Source organism: Cuculus canorus, chromosome 2 (genome assembly GCF_017976375.1).
Source record: "Cuculus canorus isolate bCucCan1 chromosome 2, bCucCan1.pri, whole genome shotgun sequence".
In the NCBI taxonomy this organism is placed as follows: Eukaryota; Metazoa; Chordata; class Aves; order Cuculiformes; family Cuculidae; genus Cuculus; species Cuculus canorus.
In genome coordinates this window covers 52,083,594-52,101,561 of record NC_071402.1, presented here as the reverse complement: position 1 = coordinate 52,101,561, position 17,968 = coordinate 52,083,594, and the positions used below count along the sequence as shown (strand labels likewise).

At 41.8% G+C, this 17,968-nt stretch overlaps 1 protein-coding gene across 1 annotated transcript in view; it reads right to left on the bottom strand.

Moving 5' to 3' along the window:
- Positions 1–356: 356 nt before the first annotated feature.
- The window catches only part of EMILIN2 (elastin microfibril interfacer 2), a 37,823-nt gene continuing 20,211 nt past the window's right edge, over positions 357–17,968 (bottom strand). Inside the window, exons 5-8 of the mRNA XM_009567963.2 lie at positions 11,606–11,938; positions 10,984–11,022; positions 4,580–4,714; positions 357–3,840 (exon numbers count right to left, since the gene is read on the bottom strand). Coding sequence (XP_009566258.2) covers positions 3,503–3,840; positions 4,580–4,714; positions 10,984–11,022; positions 11,606–11,938 — 845 coding nt within the window. The 3' untranslated portion in view covers positions 357–3,502. The remainder of the gene's footprint in view (positions 3,841–4,579; positions 4,715–10,983; positions 11,023–11,605; positions 11,939–17,968) is intronic.

The following is a 17,968-nucleotide window of genomic DNA, read 5'->3' as shown; positions in this document are numbered from 1 at the left end:
CATCACCTGGTACGGTTTGGTTTTCTTCCTGTTTTGATGTCAAATGGGAACACCTGGCACAATAGAAACCGTTTTGCCTAAGAAACTCAAAATCCTCATACACTGCATTACAAAGCAGATTTAAAAGGTAGCCCTCTGACCTGTGAAACAGGCAGCGTACCTACCTTAGAGCTCCCACCTACTGGATTTTTTTCAAGGCTTTTTTAGTTAACAGATGTTTTTATTTGAGCTCATGGATGCTCTTGGATGTGGTAGTCAAATCATGAACCAACAGTATGAAATGCTCCTTTCCTTGGTATTTCCTTGTTCTGTTGCTGATTCTCACCAAAGACGTAAATGCTCAGTCAGTGGGTTCGGGCTATTCTGGAGCAGGGGCTCTTTGCTTTGAAACCAGGCAGTTCTGGATGGAGCAAACCCTCAGCAGGCCCATAAATGCATCTGTGCTTTGGGTCTCTTCCAGCTGCTCCTTTAATGAATGTTTTACCTGAGCACTCACGGGATCAGAGACTGGAACTCAGGTTCCCCCCGCCCTTTGCTATTCAGGGACTACAGCACTGTGGTCTTCACAGCTGGGTGAATAATCCTGAAGCCTTGTAAGCTCCAGGAAAACAACCCCAACTGGAGGAACTGAGCCGCCTACCCTGATTACAGCAATTACCAATGAAGTGGAAATTAAGGGTCAAATCTCTCTCAAAGAAGGCAGGAATCTAAGACAGAGGTTCCTTGTCAAAGGTCATAACTTTAGCCACTGTGTTGCTAGAGATGCTGGATGAGTATCCGTAAACGTTCTAGAACGTGTCCTCAAAATACACCACTCGGATTGAGTCCTGCTGTGACATACTTCACAGAGTGCCTTATACCTGTATACAAATACCGGTTATGCTGCATTAAGAGGGCTCAAACAGTCTCAGCAGCAGATTCTGGGTACAAGGAGAAACTTTCTGGTAGAAGATAGTACTGTCCCATTAGCACAATAGGGCTTGTGAAGATTTGTGGGTTGGACTGAGTAATGTACCAGAGATGCTAGTTAAGGATTGGATGATATAACTTCTGCAACTGCAGCACTAAACTTGCATCACCGATTCCTGAAAATGTCTCACTTAGAGGGGGGGTGGGAGGGGAAAAAGAGAGAAAGGTTGTGTTTGCCAGCTAGGTCTCCCTAAGCACTCAGCTCATTTGTTTGTTTCCATGAGTCATTTTTAGAACAGGCAACAATAATCTAGCAATACTTGAGTCATACATAGTCCGGAGCCAACTTCTTGGAGAACACAGCTTTCTTGAGAAGAGTGAAAAATATTCTGAAAGGAACAGTCAGTGCTTCTCCAGCTTTCGTACATAATAAGAAATTATGTTTTTTTAAAAAAATAAAAAAGTGGTTGATGCAATTGGCTTTTTGAAAACATGGAAAAATAATCTTTCCTGTATGTCCCTTCAGTTCTCAGACCTAGAAAGGCATGGGAGAGAAAGGGGCTATTGATTTAGGACAAATGAAAATAAGCTGCTCCCTTGAACAAAGGCACGGTTGCTAACTGCATGCTAATGCCTTGTGCTGTAGCACAGGTCAAGACAGATGTGCAGAGAAATGAGATGGATGGCTCCCTTATCATGCTGCAAAGTGCAAACTGATTCTACATCTTTGACTACCTACTAACAGCCGCTTACAGAAAGAGCCTTTCTGCTACAAAATATATCCAATCCTGGCTTCTGCTTATCAGTAACATCGTCATTTCTGAAAATCAGGCCCCAAGATATCTGTCTAAACCAGGTGCTTTACAAATCCACTCATAATTTCCTTCCTGTGCTCACAACTCCCCCAGTGCAATCCTGGCTGCACAGGGACTGATTAAGAATTTCTCTGTGGAGAGTGAGCTTTTTCCGCCTGCTTCTCTCAAAAGCAGCTCAACTTCCAGGATGTGATAGTTTGTTGTGGGAAGGTCCCATCTCATCGCCTGGAAACGGAGTTATTAGGGAGTATCTATTCCAAAACTAAGCAACAAAGGCATAAGTCTTCATCTGACCTCCTCAGATGGGAAGGGCTTCAGCTACACATGGTGTGCTCCTTGCAGCACGGGGAGTTCTTTCTTCACCTAAAGGAATTGTTTGTTCTGAGGCTATAAACAGCTGTTCTGGATTTTTAAGAAGGAGAATATACTGCACAAACTAGTAAGCTAAATACAAATCTACACATCATGAACAGAGTATTAAAAAGATCGATTTATATAAGGTGACAGCTGAACAGTGCTGATCTCATTGGAGCACAGCTGGATTTTTTTTTTTTAGCCACAAGAGAGATCAAAATGCTAACTCTACAGAGCCGAAATGTCATTTTTGTTACCTTCACTAAAAAGTGGCTCATATGAGAAATAAACCAATTGCCTCAAATGCATTTATCTGTTTAAGCTAATAAAGTTGCTTCGTCCATATAAACAGATGCTGAGGTAAAACAAACCTCACTCAAAAGCACAGACGCAGGAGGCTGCTAAAATAAAGACTTAGTGCAGCTCGTTGGTTTGTGGATTTGACAGTATTGGCTAATAATCTATTCTCCTCTTACCAAAAGTTTTTTCTCTGATTTGCCTTCTACAGTGCAACAAAGAAGAAATCTTCCTTTCTAATGCAAATTCTGCAGGAGTGCCAGAAGCAAACTTTTTCAAAGTTTTTAAACTTTCCAAAATTACCATTTTTTTTCTAGCTAAGCACAGATTATTCAGACTTTTCTGACCTGCTTATTCAAGAGGCAAGCTTTAATATCACGAGCATCACACTTAACTGATCATCTTTTTTTCCTGTATCAATTGACAATAACTGTTCTAAATCTTTCAGTCATAGCAACTGCACCTTACACTTGTATCTGCCCAGTGAAAAGCTGAGGCAAGGTCTGTTTCTCCCTGCACAGCTGCTTCCACTTGACTGGAATGAGTCACTCGTCTCTTAGCACAGTTTGGCCCTTAAAGGAAAAAAAGGAAACTGATGCAGATGAGTATTATTTTGCTTTGCACCACCATGGTTAGCAACTGCATTGAACAAATTGTTTATGTGAATGTTCTTGACCCAACTTATTATTAAATAACACAAGGACTACGAAGTCATCAACCATGTCCAATACAACTTCACTTTCTTGCCCCTGCTTTACTGAAAACATGAACATAGCGGACCACAACTGTAAACTTCAGCAAAGATGTAAACATTTGATACACTAGAGAGAATTTGTTAAACTAGGGAGAAGACTGCAAGGGCAATTTAATAAGGAATAGCAAGAGTGCAGTGGAGAAGTATCTATTGAGAACGTATTTGAGCTGCTCCTTGGGAAGGAGATGCTTTAGCTACAGAAACACATCTTTTGTAGCTACCTCTGGAAACAGGGGACAAGGAAAAGGTCTCAGTATAGCCTATAAACCCATCGCTGAAATCAAATATATAAACTGAATATATTAAAGCTTTGAATTTTATTACACTTAATTTCTTCTGAATATCTTACCCTTCGTTCCTCTTCAAGGTAAACCTAAACATGAGAAATAGAAGGATAAAGGAGAACTCCACTAAATGTAGAGTACATTTCGTCAGAGTCTGTGTAGGCCAGCTTGCCTCCTGTTACGACGACATTTACTTCATCTCCAGCTTTGAGGTGAAGAACAAGGTGGAATGTCCCAGGACCACCACAGGTCTGTTTCCCAGAGTAGGGTTTGTGGTACTCCAGCAGTTCCCTTCTGTACCCAGCTGTGTGGAGCTGAGCCACGCTTGCATTGGAGACAGACAGCACTGCTTCTACGTACTCATCCCTCTCTGGGGCCAGCACGGCAGTGATCAGGTAGCGCCCTTCATATGGTGATGTGAAAATACCTGCAGAAGAGAGACAAGCTGAGCTTTTCTGAGTTATTCAAAAGGGAGAGACCGGAGTGCTCCAACCGTGACGACAAACGTAAAGTGACATTGGTCACCCACTGCTACGTACAGCCTGGGCAGCTGACCAGCTGACCAAATTCATCAAGGCAAAGGGTTGCTGCTTTTGTGTTAGAGCCCACCATTTCTTCAGGAATTAAGGAGGTCACGTCCACATTTGGAAACCCCTTGGCCTAAGCAGCTGACATGACTCAGAGCTAGGAGAAAGGCACCCACATGCTGTGCACGTCCCCAGTAAGTTACAGCACACCTAATGCGCAAGTGGCATAATATCCTTCTTGAGAAGGAGACAGCCAGCAGTCACCATTATTGGAGAGGCAGGATGTATCACCTCCCTCCTCTCCCTGCGGTGACCCTGCTGGCTGAGCTCCAGTGAAGTGGGTTAGCAAGGAATCTCACCTCTGTTACCTGGGCTCAGCTGGCCTGAGGTGGGGCGAGAAGCACAACCATCTGTGCTGGCAGAGCAGAGGTAGTGGTGAGTTGGACCTCAGCATTACTGGGCAGTTGTGGAAAACCAGCAGTGGCAAAGTGTGTGCCTGTCCACATCCTCAGGAAGCTTTTATCCCTGTTTGTTTAGTTCAGGTGGACTTATTTGTTGAATACCTCTAAAAGTCATGAGTTGGCATCAAACATTGGTAACCCATCTGGCATCTCTGTGGGTCCATTCTTTGGCTCTTACCTGTACTGGGGTTATAATAGTCCCCATCATTCACAAGCACTTTGTTAAAGTGAACCACGCCAACATCACTAGAGAAAGGCTTCCGCGTAAGTCCAGCAGAAAATGATACCAGCGAGGTCGCAGGAGCAGCAGGTCCTAAAATGGGTAAACAATGAGTCAGAGCCGCATCAGGATGACAACACAGCCTTTCCCTGTGATGGTCTGTAATCCAGTGCCTCTGTTCCTGCACATACCCCACTTGGACTAACCCTGTCACTTGAGGAACACCAGAATTAGCAGAATATGTATTGCTGGCTCAGGTCCCAGGTGTCTCGCCATAAAAATTACTGAGCACCGTAGAATTCTCCCATTGGCCACAGTGTCCCTTTTTTCCCCTCTCTCCTTCTAAGGAAAAGGTATACGGCTTGTAACTGCTGTCAGTGGAAATCCCGCCACCCCTCAATTCAATGCTTCTCCTGCCACGGACTATCTTCAGGACTGAAGCTGCCCTTGGACATGTCCCGCTCTCCTCCCCTATCACAACGGCAACAGAAGTGATAATGGGTATAGCTCGTGCCAGCTTTCCTTGTCATGCTGAGAAGCTGTGCACAGCTTAGATCTCTTACGTTCACTACTGAAGGGTATTGAAATAGATACAAGAAATAGAGAACCATCACCGGGGCTTTTCTTTCTCACACTTGTCTTTTGGGGGACTTTTCACTCCACAGATCTTTCTTCTTTTCTCAGCGAATCAAACAGACAATCATGTATTTTATAGGGTCCAACTGCTTACTAGCTAAACACTGCTGTTTGTTAGATGAATTGCAATCTGATTAATTTAAAAAAAAATTACTTTTAACAGACTGACCTAGTGGCAAGCATTTAGGGACCAACACCTTAAGTCTCACTTTAGTTTCCTTCCCTCTAAACATTTCCCCTAAGGCAGGAACACTGCTAGAATAGTCAACTCTTGTTTCGTTGTTCGGGCAAGTAGGTAAGCAACAAATATACTTAAAAGTAGCCCTTAGTTATGCTTCCTGTTCTGTCCAAGTTAGGATCCACGTCTTCTCCATGCTGTTTCACCCCTGCTCCTTTTTCTGCCTCCCTTAAAATCTTTGGTTTTCTCTTCCTCTCCATCTGAAACACCCACCAGCAACCAATGTTCAATTCAGAGATTATATCCCTTAAAAATTTAAGTTAAAAAGTGACAAAACTTCACCTAAAATGTGGACATCCAACTGCTCTGCTATCCTTTTTTATTTTCTGAATAACTTGGCATGGTGGGGTGGGAGGGGAAGGCAAGAGGAAGGCACGCCTGCAACTTCAGAAATGGCAAAGAACTATCTTAATTTCCCTCAGGGGCTAGTAACCAGCTGCCTCCTATCTTTGGAAATCTCTTTATTCAGTATTTTGTTTCATGCTCAGAAAACAGACGGAAGCCCTTTTTCATTACTCCTACCTGCCAGTGTGCCTGCAAGTGCTCCTGTGAGCTAAGATGAGGTTATTTGAAAGGATGAAAATTAATTGCAGGAAGTCTAAACAGTTTCTGGAAACCTCCCCCACCTTAACACCATGCTGCTTACAGAAAGCACCTCTTTGTATTCTCAGCTTACTTTGAGACTCAAATGTACCAAAACTAACTTCTTCTTGTCTCACTGTTCTGGTTTGAACTTGGAAAGGTTTCTCCCTCTTGCAGTCATATTGCACAGATTGCAGAAACTATTTGCCACCTAACCAGAAACTCTGTCCTCTCTGTTTGAAGAAGCTACAGTTCTGCTTGGGTTGGTGTCATCTAGATAAGGGAGCGACTCCCACCCTGGCTCACCACACTTCCTTCCAAGATTTTCCTTCACTAATTGCTAGAATATTTATTAGCATTTGCTGCTGAAATTGCCTCAGATCTGCAGTGCAGTTGGGCACGCCATCTGTGTTTGCCCAGAGGAGAAATCCTAAACCCCTCTAAATATCCTGTAGATCAGTTTAGGGGACTATATAAGAAGGTGCAAGAAAGACGCAATGTGTTTATGCTCTCCTACCCTCCTCCCTGCTTCCAGCTGGAACTGTGCCTGTTTGCAGCTTTCACAAGTCCTACCGACAGCTCTCAGCAGTGTTTTTGCAGAGCATTACAAAGGGGTGAACCACCTTCTCTTACATGTCCCCACTTGCAAACACTCTGCTTCATGCAAAGACCAAAGTTCAGCTTCTCGAGGCCAAGGTCCAGGCTTGGAAAACGCCTTCACTTAAGCAGTCAGCATTGTGGAATTATAAAAATCAGGAAGTTTTAAAGCATTAAAAAGCTGAGAACCCCTTGCACAGCTCTGATGAGGAAACTGCTAGGCAGTCAAAAAAATTTTTACAAAAGATTCAACCACAGTTCTACTGCTTTTGGGGGAGGAAAAACTCTTTGACTTCAGGTGTGTTCAGGAAGCTTTCACAAAATACATATACATATATAAGAAGGAGCAGGTATGCATTTTCATGGCAATCTAAACTACTATAAAGCATTCTAGGGAGTCAAAAGACCACAGAACATACATAGCTGGCCTTTGTAAGGTTACTTCTGTAATACTTCCATCCATCTGCTAGTTGTATTTCTGGTTCTCCATCTCTCTTTCGCTTTCCTAGCAAAGCACATGCCTCCCACAGAGCCCAAGGGCCAGAAGGAGAAAAAGAAGACGACGAAGAAAAAAAAAGAGGAAGAAAAAAAAATCAAGTAATACAAAGCAGTGCACAGCACAAGCATTTTCTATCAAGATGAAAGGAGAAAAAACAATAGAATGTGATGGTGCTGCTGACAATTGCTCAGCAACTGGAATGAGGATTCTTCAACAATCTGCACAGAAAAGAGACCATAAGTATGTAATGCATTTGCCAGTATGCACTTATGACTCCTTTGCATGTGGCAAGAGCAGGGAGGATATGTCAGATTTCCTGTGCTTGGCCAGCACTCCTAGATTGAAACGAGGGCAAAATGCATAGTTTCAGTTAGAGAAAATGGAATGAAAGTGTCAGCAATTTATCACTTTTTCTTTTTTTTTTTTTTTTCCCAACTCTTCAGTTTGACACATCTCATTTTCAGGAACATTCCCTCTGCTTATGGGATGGCCGTGCAGCACAGAGCCACACTGATTTCTGTAAGACAGTGCTCAGTGATGCTGGGCCCCTTAGCTCTGCTCTGCTAAGTCACAGCGCTTCTGGTGTGGATAACTCACTCAGTGGGTTATGAAGACACAGCTGCTTTTCTCCTGAGTCAGCTCAGGAGCAACAGCCGAGTAATGGCTCATTCTGCTTTTCAACTCCTACATTTCACATCCCAGCAAGAGGTTTGCCCTAGCACTTACACACTTACACCTACTGCTCCTTACACAAATAACTATCTCTTAGCCTGCTTGTTAGCGTGCTTCTGTGAATTCCACTGTTCTTACATGCAAACAGCAGCAAAACACAACCACCGGTGCGCCTGCAGGGGATCACGTCTTTACCTCAAAGGCAGCAAACATGCTTTCCCCCGTGCTAGAGTTATGCACAGTAATGAGCGTACTGCTTCCTGTCCAATGATCAAAAAAAAAGAGCTAAACATGCAGCAGAACCCATCACAAGCACGGCAGGGGAAATTATGTATTCAGCATACTCTTTCTTCAAATCAAGGATCACTTACAACAACAAAAATCTTACTTTACAATAAACCTCATGCTTTTTAAATTTGACACGTCCTACAGGCTTGCTGCCTGGAGTACATGAAGAAAGTAAAGATGGTTGAGTATCAGACAAGTAAGAAGAATTAAAAAGCTCAAATGAAAATTGGCCTTTTCTCTGCACAGCAGCGTTCACACAGTGGCAGGGTTCACCAGCTCAGCTCCTTCGAGAGAGGAGCGACCACCCTCCACTGGAGCTGCAAAGTTAAGGACACAAGCAACACTGCAGACTGCATTAAGAGGTAGAGTGGGGAAGCCAGTTTGTGCCATTAGTGATTTTTTTTCACTGTGACCCTCTCTGTATGCTGATTAGAACATCCGGATCTTCTTCTTGGTTCTGTCCTTGCCTACTCACGTGACGTGGGGACAAGCATTTTCTCATCAGTTGCTACATCAGTTCAACAGCAAATGCATTACTTTGGTCTCTGCAATTTTCTTTGCTCCGGCAAACAGAAATTCTCATAACTGTAAAATTGTCATGCTTCAATAACATTTGCTGTGGATGGTTCTTTAAATAGCAATTGGTTCGAATCTTTATGTATTAAAAGGGATAAGGTGGATTCTCTTAGGTTCTGATACTCAACTCACCTTTGTCATCAACTCCTTGCCTGTGAAAATAGAGCTAATATGTTACATTGTGTCTCATACCCTCTCCTAAATACTTCTGAGTCCTTGAGGCTCTTTACTTACAAAATTATATTGTAATATGCATGCAAACAAGATAGCTAATGAATCTGAACAACTAAAGACGTTCTTCAGTATTGGAGTTATGCAAATTGTGCCTCAGCATTCAAGAAAAGCACTGTAGTGCGCTCGTTTAATCTCAGAGGACGGAATTGGAGCCCTCAACTTCTTCCTGAGCAGTGCTTTTATATAACAGAAGCTATTCAGGAAGAGAAATGAAAGGGAGTACTCAGAAGGCAAATTTAATAATACAGGCTGCTTATTTGAGGGATTTTAGTACAAGAAGGTCTGATCTTCTTCCAAATCTGAATTTCATTGCCACAAAATGTACTGGGTGAAGACTGGCGAAGACATCCTACAACTATGGTCCTGAACAAATTAGATATTAAGGATTCCTTGATGCCTTATTTAAGCATTAATTTCCTCCTTCAATAAGCCAAAAATCTTCCCTTTCCCAGCTGTTAATTTCTAGATCATTAGAACCATCTGAATTCTGCCCCAGAATGCTCTCTTTCTTCGCTGTTTATAAGCAGACGCTGATGATTAAGGACAGTTGGTGTAGATGCTTTAACACCACAAAAGTCTAATAGCTATTTGCAACATACTTACCTCTCTGTTTTCTACGACTACCTCACAGCAGAGTTTGCCAGGTATTTTGGAGAAATTGTAGGACAGATCAGCAGAAATATCTTATCCTTTAGATAGGTTTTCAAGGACATGAATCAGGAAAAGGAACTCCTCTCTCTGGATCCTTGGCTGATACCATTTCTTACATGTTCCACCAAGCAGCAAACAGGCGCACTACCTGTCACACCCTGCCTTTTCAACTCTATTAAAATGCACCTACTGCTTCACATAAATTTATTAAAATACTGCTATCTATAAATGGCAATAGGCTGTACAAAGTGGAAGGAAACCCCCAGGAAATTCATTTATCACAGAAATCTAGACATCTCTATTGGCTTTGCTGGCATGGAGATAAATGAACATTTCTTTACTTCTCATCCTCTTCCAGAAGCCTTTTGCTGCTTGTTCTTACCACGGCAATCCTCAAATGCAAAAAAAATTGCTTTAAGGCTACTACAGATTTTTAATTAGAAAGTATAAATATCAGCATTACAGTATGATCTCTTTATAATTTTTTTTATCAGTCCCCGGATCAGCTTTCGGGACGTGTACCTGTGATTTTGTTAGGGCCATCAAACTAAGTCCCAAGGGTAGGATTTTGGATGCCATAAAGCCTTAATGTTTTATTTTCCTCTATTTATCATATTTCCTCAAACAAATTTGGATGATATCATTCTTTTGAAGAGGAGGTGGTAATATTCATTTTGATATCATTCCCCAGGGTTTGACAATATCTTGAGTATGAGGTTGTAGGGCAGAGAGCACCCAATTGATGTATTTATCAAGGCTAACCAGCATGTCCCACACAAGATTTATACCTGTTTATCATACAAATCCATAAATGAACGGTGATATTAACAGTTATAAAAAATAAAATAACCCAACCAAACTAAGAAAACTGCATTTCCAGTCATTTTAAACTGTGGTTGTCGGTGGGAGCACTATTGCTTTCGCTGAAGTCAGGAACATGAGACCTTGAGATTTTAGCAAAGCCAGAAACTCCTCCATGAGGAAGATCAACTTGTGCACTAGTTCAGATGCCAACAGTGCTTCAAGATCTTAGTCTTGGCCTTACTCATATCTTATTAAAGAAATACTAAAATCATCATAAAGAAAGATATAATTTTTCATTTAAAAAGAAAAAAAGGTCAGTACTGACATTTTCTAATCAAATGGGAAACCCTTTATATTTAAAAAAAACCCCACCAAAGTAAATAACAATAATCCAAAATTAATTACTTTTCAAAATCCTCATATTGTCAAAGGATGTAGATTAATTTTTAACACTTAGGTATAGCAAAAATTTTCACTAAGCTTAAATACTAAAAATGAACACTTTGTTCTCTCATCTGTGACCTTCCAGAGACTGAAATAAAGATTAAGTACCCATGTAAAGAACCTAGGAAACAACTGCCTTACCTTGCGAGTCTGTGGTAGGAGGAGATAACTTTGGATATCCTACAAAGGAAAAGCAGTAAATGTAACATAGTACATAATGGAGTCCATTATGATAAAGTATCATTACAGTCTTCTAAAATGCATCCTTTGTTACCAAACAGCAACCTACCAAAATAGCTACCAAATAGTATCTCCTATGAAGTGTTCAATTATCATTAAACTGAGGTGACCATGGTAAAGAAAACCAAATTCTTACTATAATGCACTAAATTCACTGGCAAGCATTACAGCAACAAAGGAATAATTGAAGTTTTCCTAGTGGCAAAGACTGCTGTAGTTACCAAGGATTTCACATCATTCCTGTTGACCTCATGCTTTGTGCAGTCTTTGCAAAGGCAACGAAACTGGCACAGAATGTGTTTCCTCTATTTCTGTAGCCAGCTAGAGGCTGCAAAGGCTCATTCACAAATCATCTCTGCCCTAAGCCCATTCCTAACAGCAATAGCTACCATAATGAGCACCCACAAAAGGCTGAAAGGTGGCTGGTAAAGAGCAGCAGATTTCAGCGTCACCCCTCCAGCAAGACCCAGCATGCCCATTGCACTCAGATGGGAGCGATCCACCATTAGTTTGGTTCTCTCACCTGGTGCTCCAGCATACCCTTCAGCAATGGGCATGGTACTTTGACCAGCTTGACCATCCACGCTTCTAAGCCGCCCTGTTCCTGACATTAAAACAGTGCCAGGAGGCCCTGCCTCTCCAGTCTCCAGGATTATTCCAGTTGTTCCAGGCAGCAATGGCACAACTCCTGACCCTGGCAGTGCTGGGCGTGGAAGAGGTCTCAGCTGCGGTGGCTGGAGCGGAGGTCTCTGTCGTGGAGGTTGTACTCTCGGCCTTGATGGTAGCAGGGATATACCAGGTTGGGGCTGCAGAGGTGGTCTTGGTGGCAATGGTCGCCGTGGTACTTCTGATTGCCCTTTGAAATGATGAAAGAAGAGGAAAGATACAGAACTATTTGCCTAAAGCAGTATACGAAATTACATATTTTTGTAAAAAAACATGCTTTAATATTAAACAGGACTCAGTTTGAGGCCACCTTTACCCTCAGACCCAAGACTGTACTGGCAAAACTCTGTTCCACTCTTGCAGTACTAGACTGCCCTCTTTCCCAACCCATGACACAGGGAAGGGAGTGAAGACAGCCTGGAGACAGGACAAGCAGCAGTCAAAATACCCTGTGAACTTCTACCCACTATTCCAGCTTTGACTTTCAGTAGCAAGTGGGCTGCGTATCACACCTACAGTGCCTTCATCTCCATTGCATGCTCTCTCTCTCTCTCTACCTTCACTTCCATTCTCCTGAATCCCTCCCACCCATCGCTCCTTCTTTTGACTCTGTACTCACACAAAACCTAGCACAAGGCAGTCTTATTCCTATCTGACCCTTTAGCACTACCATGAAGAAAAATACCCGCAGCAAAAAAACCCTGAGTAAATGAACATCTACTTACAGAATTTTTTTCCCTACTTTGAAAAGCAATGACTTCAAAATTCCAAATACTCCCATTACTAATATTTTCTGACAACAAAGGCAGAGCCCTAGCATATAATATACCAGAAAAGCCTTCATTGTTTCAAGTGAGAAGATACCATTAAAAGACTTTTCCAGTAGGGCAGCCAACACATATGACATCAGGCATGAACAGCGCTGACATAGTTACATTTGTGTATCTGGTCCATTTCTAAGCCGCTCACAGGAATCACAACTTATTCATAAAAATGAAGTCCTAAATGACATAGAAGGATGCAACGTTCTCCTAAGAATGAAGTTGAATTACATCTACATAACAAACAGGAATTTACAAATGTGTACATCTCGGCAGATGCAATGACCCCTTTCACACAGAATAATTAGAATTTCGTTCTAATTAAACATTAGCATTGGTTATTTTGGTTGCATTTTGAGACTAAAGCACAGCTCTAGATGCAAGCATCTAGAAAATTTCTGGGGAAATGGACCCCCTTGCAACACCCCCTTGCAACACCCCCTTGCAAATTTATCTGATACATCTTGTCACCACCAGAGATGCTCCACAGTGGACACCACTGCTCTGAAGTCTCAATGATCAGAATGAAGCACTTCAATCCATCACAGTCCAAAATCAGCCTGGGTAAACTCAGTAGTGCCTACGCCTAAAACAAACTGCTGTGCCCAAAAGCAGAAGTGGTGTGAAGCTTCCCCTGGCTTTACAAGGGCAGATGGAGAAACCCCGGAGAGGCTTACACCGACTCTTTGGGTGAGAGCTTATGACCAAGTCATGCAAGTATTGACTGTGACGCACAGTCGGCATCCAGATCGTGTTGCTGGCAACCCACATGCTGTTTTGTGACTATTCAGCACCTGCACTTCACCCTTGCAAATCTCATTTATTGTTTTCAGTCTCATGCAAAGCACACATAAGCCTTCCAGAGCACTAGGACACTGTCTGAAGTCATAATCTTGCACCACCTGCATTCATTTACTAGATATTCCTGCTAGAAAAAACAATCTCCCTAAGCTTCGCTGGCTGACTGAAACTGTCACGAGAATTGAAACTTATACAAGCAACGCACCACAAAGCTGGACTGAAGCTCACTCAGCAACTCTATCCACAAAGCAGAGGACTAAAAAGAGAAATGTTCACATTACACAGATTAAAATTTCTCTGTAAAAAATCTCAGAATTAATAAGTCTTATAAAATTTTCCAAAACAAGGCTTAAAGCGTCAAAGTGAATTGTTTAGCAGACTTGTTGACTTAGTGAGACATCTGTTCACGGTGGCGCAGATTTAGACCTTCAACTGAGATCCTCAGATTAATCTCATTCAAAACATGAATTGACAAAATACCTTGGAGTGCCTGTACTTGTCTTTTCTTTAATCAGTTAGGTTGAGCTTGATTGAGCTGACACAGGGAAATTCAGGCTGACACAGGGAAAATTAATACCTTTGTCTGCTTGCTTTTCTAAACCTTTAAATAGCAATCAACAGATCAAATCTTGTACCCTGTGCAAACTGCTTCCTTGCACGCAGCATTAATACAGCAATATTCAGAACTGTCCAACTACATCTCCATAAAGCTAAAACCAAAACTACTTGCCGATAGCTCAACTTAAAGAGTCAGTAGTCAGAAATGTGAGGGTTGAGAGGGATCTGGTCTGCTGACTTTGCCAATCTTTTTGGCCTCTTCTGCTGAGATGCATCCTAGCAAGACAAAGTACCAATAAATCACTACGTAAAGATGGTAACCCTGGAGCCACCCTATCCTGATGTTGAATTCCATAACATATGTTTTCAGTTCACAAGACAATGAGAAAATGATCACCCAATGAAGGCTGGGCTGAATCTAGCTGGATCTGCTTCAGCTTTGCTGAGCAGCGGACAAAACAGAAATCTTCCCATCTATCTGGGAAGGCAAAGAGCAGAGCTGAGATAATTACACAGTTGAGAACAGTAACACAGCCCTCAGCAGCAGTGTCCTTGCTGCTCCAGTTATTGTCAATAAGTGACAGCTTGGTTATCATGTCAGACAACAGCTTCTGTTCTCAGATGCCCATCTGCAACTGAATAGAAGGCAAGGTTTCCCTTCTTGGTTGAAAATAAGAATGCTTTTGTTCCTCTCTTCCTCTTAAAAATATTTTATTTTATTAAGCTTGTTCAACAATACAGCTTTAACCTGCAATTTACTTCACTGAAGGAGGAATGAGTTGCTGGGAAGGAAGATGAACAATGACCTGGATGCATGAGGCAGGTGGAACCTTAGCGTGTGTCTGTTTCTAGTATCATTCTGCTCCAATCACACTCTCCTCATCCCTCAAAACACACAGAAACAAGGTGCATAAAACAAACTAGTAAAGGAATCTATGACTGCAATCAAAAGAAACCCAAAAGCTCTGATTTGAATTTTCTAATACAGACACAAAAGGAACTTGACAATTATGTCACAAAGTACCATTTTGCACAACCTTGTAGGGAGCCTAGAGGAATTGACTATATGACTCTCCCTTATTTGCGCTACAATACTAAGATTGTATGTTGCCCTTTATCAATGTTGTAATGTAGACAATACATTTGGTTTCCTAGACCATAACTTCAGCAGACAACATTTAGCCATTGCTTTCAAAACTCTGCTACAGAGAAAATTATCAGCAGAATTGCAGTTCAGGTCAAATAACCAAAGCAAACAGTACTCCCAGCACATTATCTGTCTAGAAGACCATATTTCCAACTCTTAGAAAACTTAATGAATCTATATGAGTAGGGAATAAGTTAAAAGAGACCACTAGCTTTAACACCACTTCCAGTTTTGTGTCACTTGAGAAGCAAATGTTCCTGCAGAGATGCTCAGAGAACGATGAGAACAACGAATTACCCTAGGAGACATGGAGCTGGGGGCAGTTACCACTCAAGGTCAACAAAGAGTGGCTGGATTACATTATCTTGGCAAGCACATCATGTGTGGTCCTCCATGAGCTTACAGCAGACCACCACATGCCCTCACCACCACCCTGTGCGCAGCAAACGGCAGGATGCTGTGCTACCTTCACCAGAAATCGTAACAAATACAACATGGGACCAGTCTCAGTCTGTACCTTACACAGCATCATTCACTAACCTGGCTTGGTAGTCTGGACTGAGACCCTTCAAACCCCCCAATAAAAAATTCAGAAGAAAACACAGCCATATTCGTAAGATCAGAGTCATTTAACTTTGCTCGGGTTTACAGTGTGTCAGACTTCCACTGCTTGATAAGATTTTATATTGTATTTTTTGCAACATGCCTTGCCTTACTGCCCTCAAAAACTGGTTTTAGTAATGAATTGTTTCTGTCTCAGACCTTCCAAAGTCAAATGACATAATTTGAAAGCTACGATATGCTGGCAAAGAATGTGTAAGAAACTCAACACTGATCTACATCCAGGACAGAAAGTCTTCTTTCCAAATTATGTCAGTATCAGAGAGAATTCTGCAGATCATGGATGTAAAAACAGTTAAAGCCATACCCAATTCGCATAACAGCATTCTCAAACTACTTCAAAGAAGATTTTTTGCCCAAAAATCTTTCTGCAAGTCCAGCCATCAAAACCTTCTTGGACTGTTGTGCCTGACAGCGTTATGGTAATCGGAAACATTTGGGGATCGAAGTGTGTGCTTCACAAATCCTTCAGAGGCCAGAGGCACCCCACAGCAGCCAGGGATGCTTAGAGTGCCTGCTCCCTAGGACCAGCAGCAGAATCCTTCCCCAGCGTTTAACATCTGATAATGGATAGAGAGCTCTGCCCTGAAATGGCATTATTTTATGGAAATTCAGGGGCACTGGGGCTTTTCAATGCTTTACTAGGGGCTGACAAATATAACCCATGAGGCCACTTGAACACGTGCTTTAAATAGCAAGAGAAAAATTACTGTGTGTATCTTGGACTTTTCTCCAATGTTGGTCCCTAGTGCAAATTTATTTTGGGCAGGATAGATGAGAAATAGGATTACACAGATACATTATACATGGGGATTGGCTCTCCTTTCCAAGATTTAGGGATGAAGGTCCTAACCCTGTTGAATATAAGTCAGTATTTCACCAAAAGAAATACCTCAGAATTACAGACCCCCTGCATTTTCCTTCACTTCTGCCTTTAAAGGAAGAGAAACATATTTTTCTTTATTTCACGCAAAAGTTTCTCATCTCTGAAGGCCTTTTTTTGTGCCAAATACTGAAATACATTTAGTTTTAAACAATTAAACACTCAAAACAACCCCATCTATCACAGGCTTTCGAGTCTTCACCTTGGGATTAAGAAAGATATTCTTCCCGGCAGACACTGCTTTCAGACCTTTCATGAAACACAACTTGTCTAATCAAGTAAGAGCACTCACGGTCCAGCATTTTATCTCCCCCAGCCACCATCAACTGCAACAGTCCACAGGCTCTTCTCTCAGCCAGCACCTCTTCTGCTTTAGGGCCAGTCACAGAAATTGGCCCCTTATTTATCTCACACATACACAGAATTAAAACCAGAAGCATCAGCCAACTGAGTGCAGCTTCAAAACAGTCTCCAGTTCGTGTTTTCGCATCATGCTAACAGAAACAGGAACTCAGCTTCCTTCTGTAAACTTCGACTCTCTCATACAAACCCTCCGTTGCTGAAATTTGGAGCAAGAACTGCAGAGGGAACCAAGCGCCAATTGGCAAGACCCCTAAATCTTCATGGCAAGGTTCACCAACATGTTGAGGTTACCATTTCATAGCTTTCTTAGCCAAAGGCAATCTGTGCTCGCTTCTTAGCCATTCTAACGCAAACTATAAACCACCTATGGAGGTAGATTTGAGCTAACATGTTGGACTACTAACAGAGGTGGCTGAGGTGTGAAAACAATGCCAGCTGGGGTGTGCACCTATTGCCAACTACGTTGTGGGAATTCAAACTTCTGGGACAGCTATAAAGCAGAAGTCTTATATCGCCACACCAAGATATGCCACAGCTTGTTTGCCGAAGTCTTAAATCAAAGAGCTGGTGCTGAATTATAATCACTAACTCACGCTACGAAAAAAATCTTACAGGGAATCTTTCTTATCATAAATTTGAATTCCTTTGACTTCGCTTTCCTCCATTTACTTCTCAATTTCCCCCAAGGAATAAAGAATAATCTCACCAACAAAATAAAAGAAAAGAAAACAAAATATCAAATAAAATTAACTGGAATAATACCCACTGATGATTATTACTTAAAACTCACTTTAAACCTACTGTCCAAAAATATTTGATTTCCCACTGCCTTTATTCTAACTCAAAGTAAACATGAAAGCATGTAAGACTTTTTTTACTTTTTTTCTTCTTTTTTTTTTTTTTGGTGAGAATACTTTTTTAATACCACTCAAAGTCCTCTATGGTGTTCTAGAGCAAAGAGCCAGAATTAGAGTCACTGTAAAAACAAAGCAGAAATTGAGTAATATTAAATTTTTCCTTCCTAGT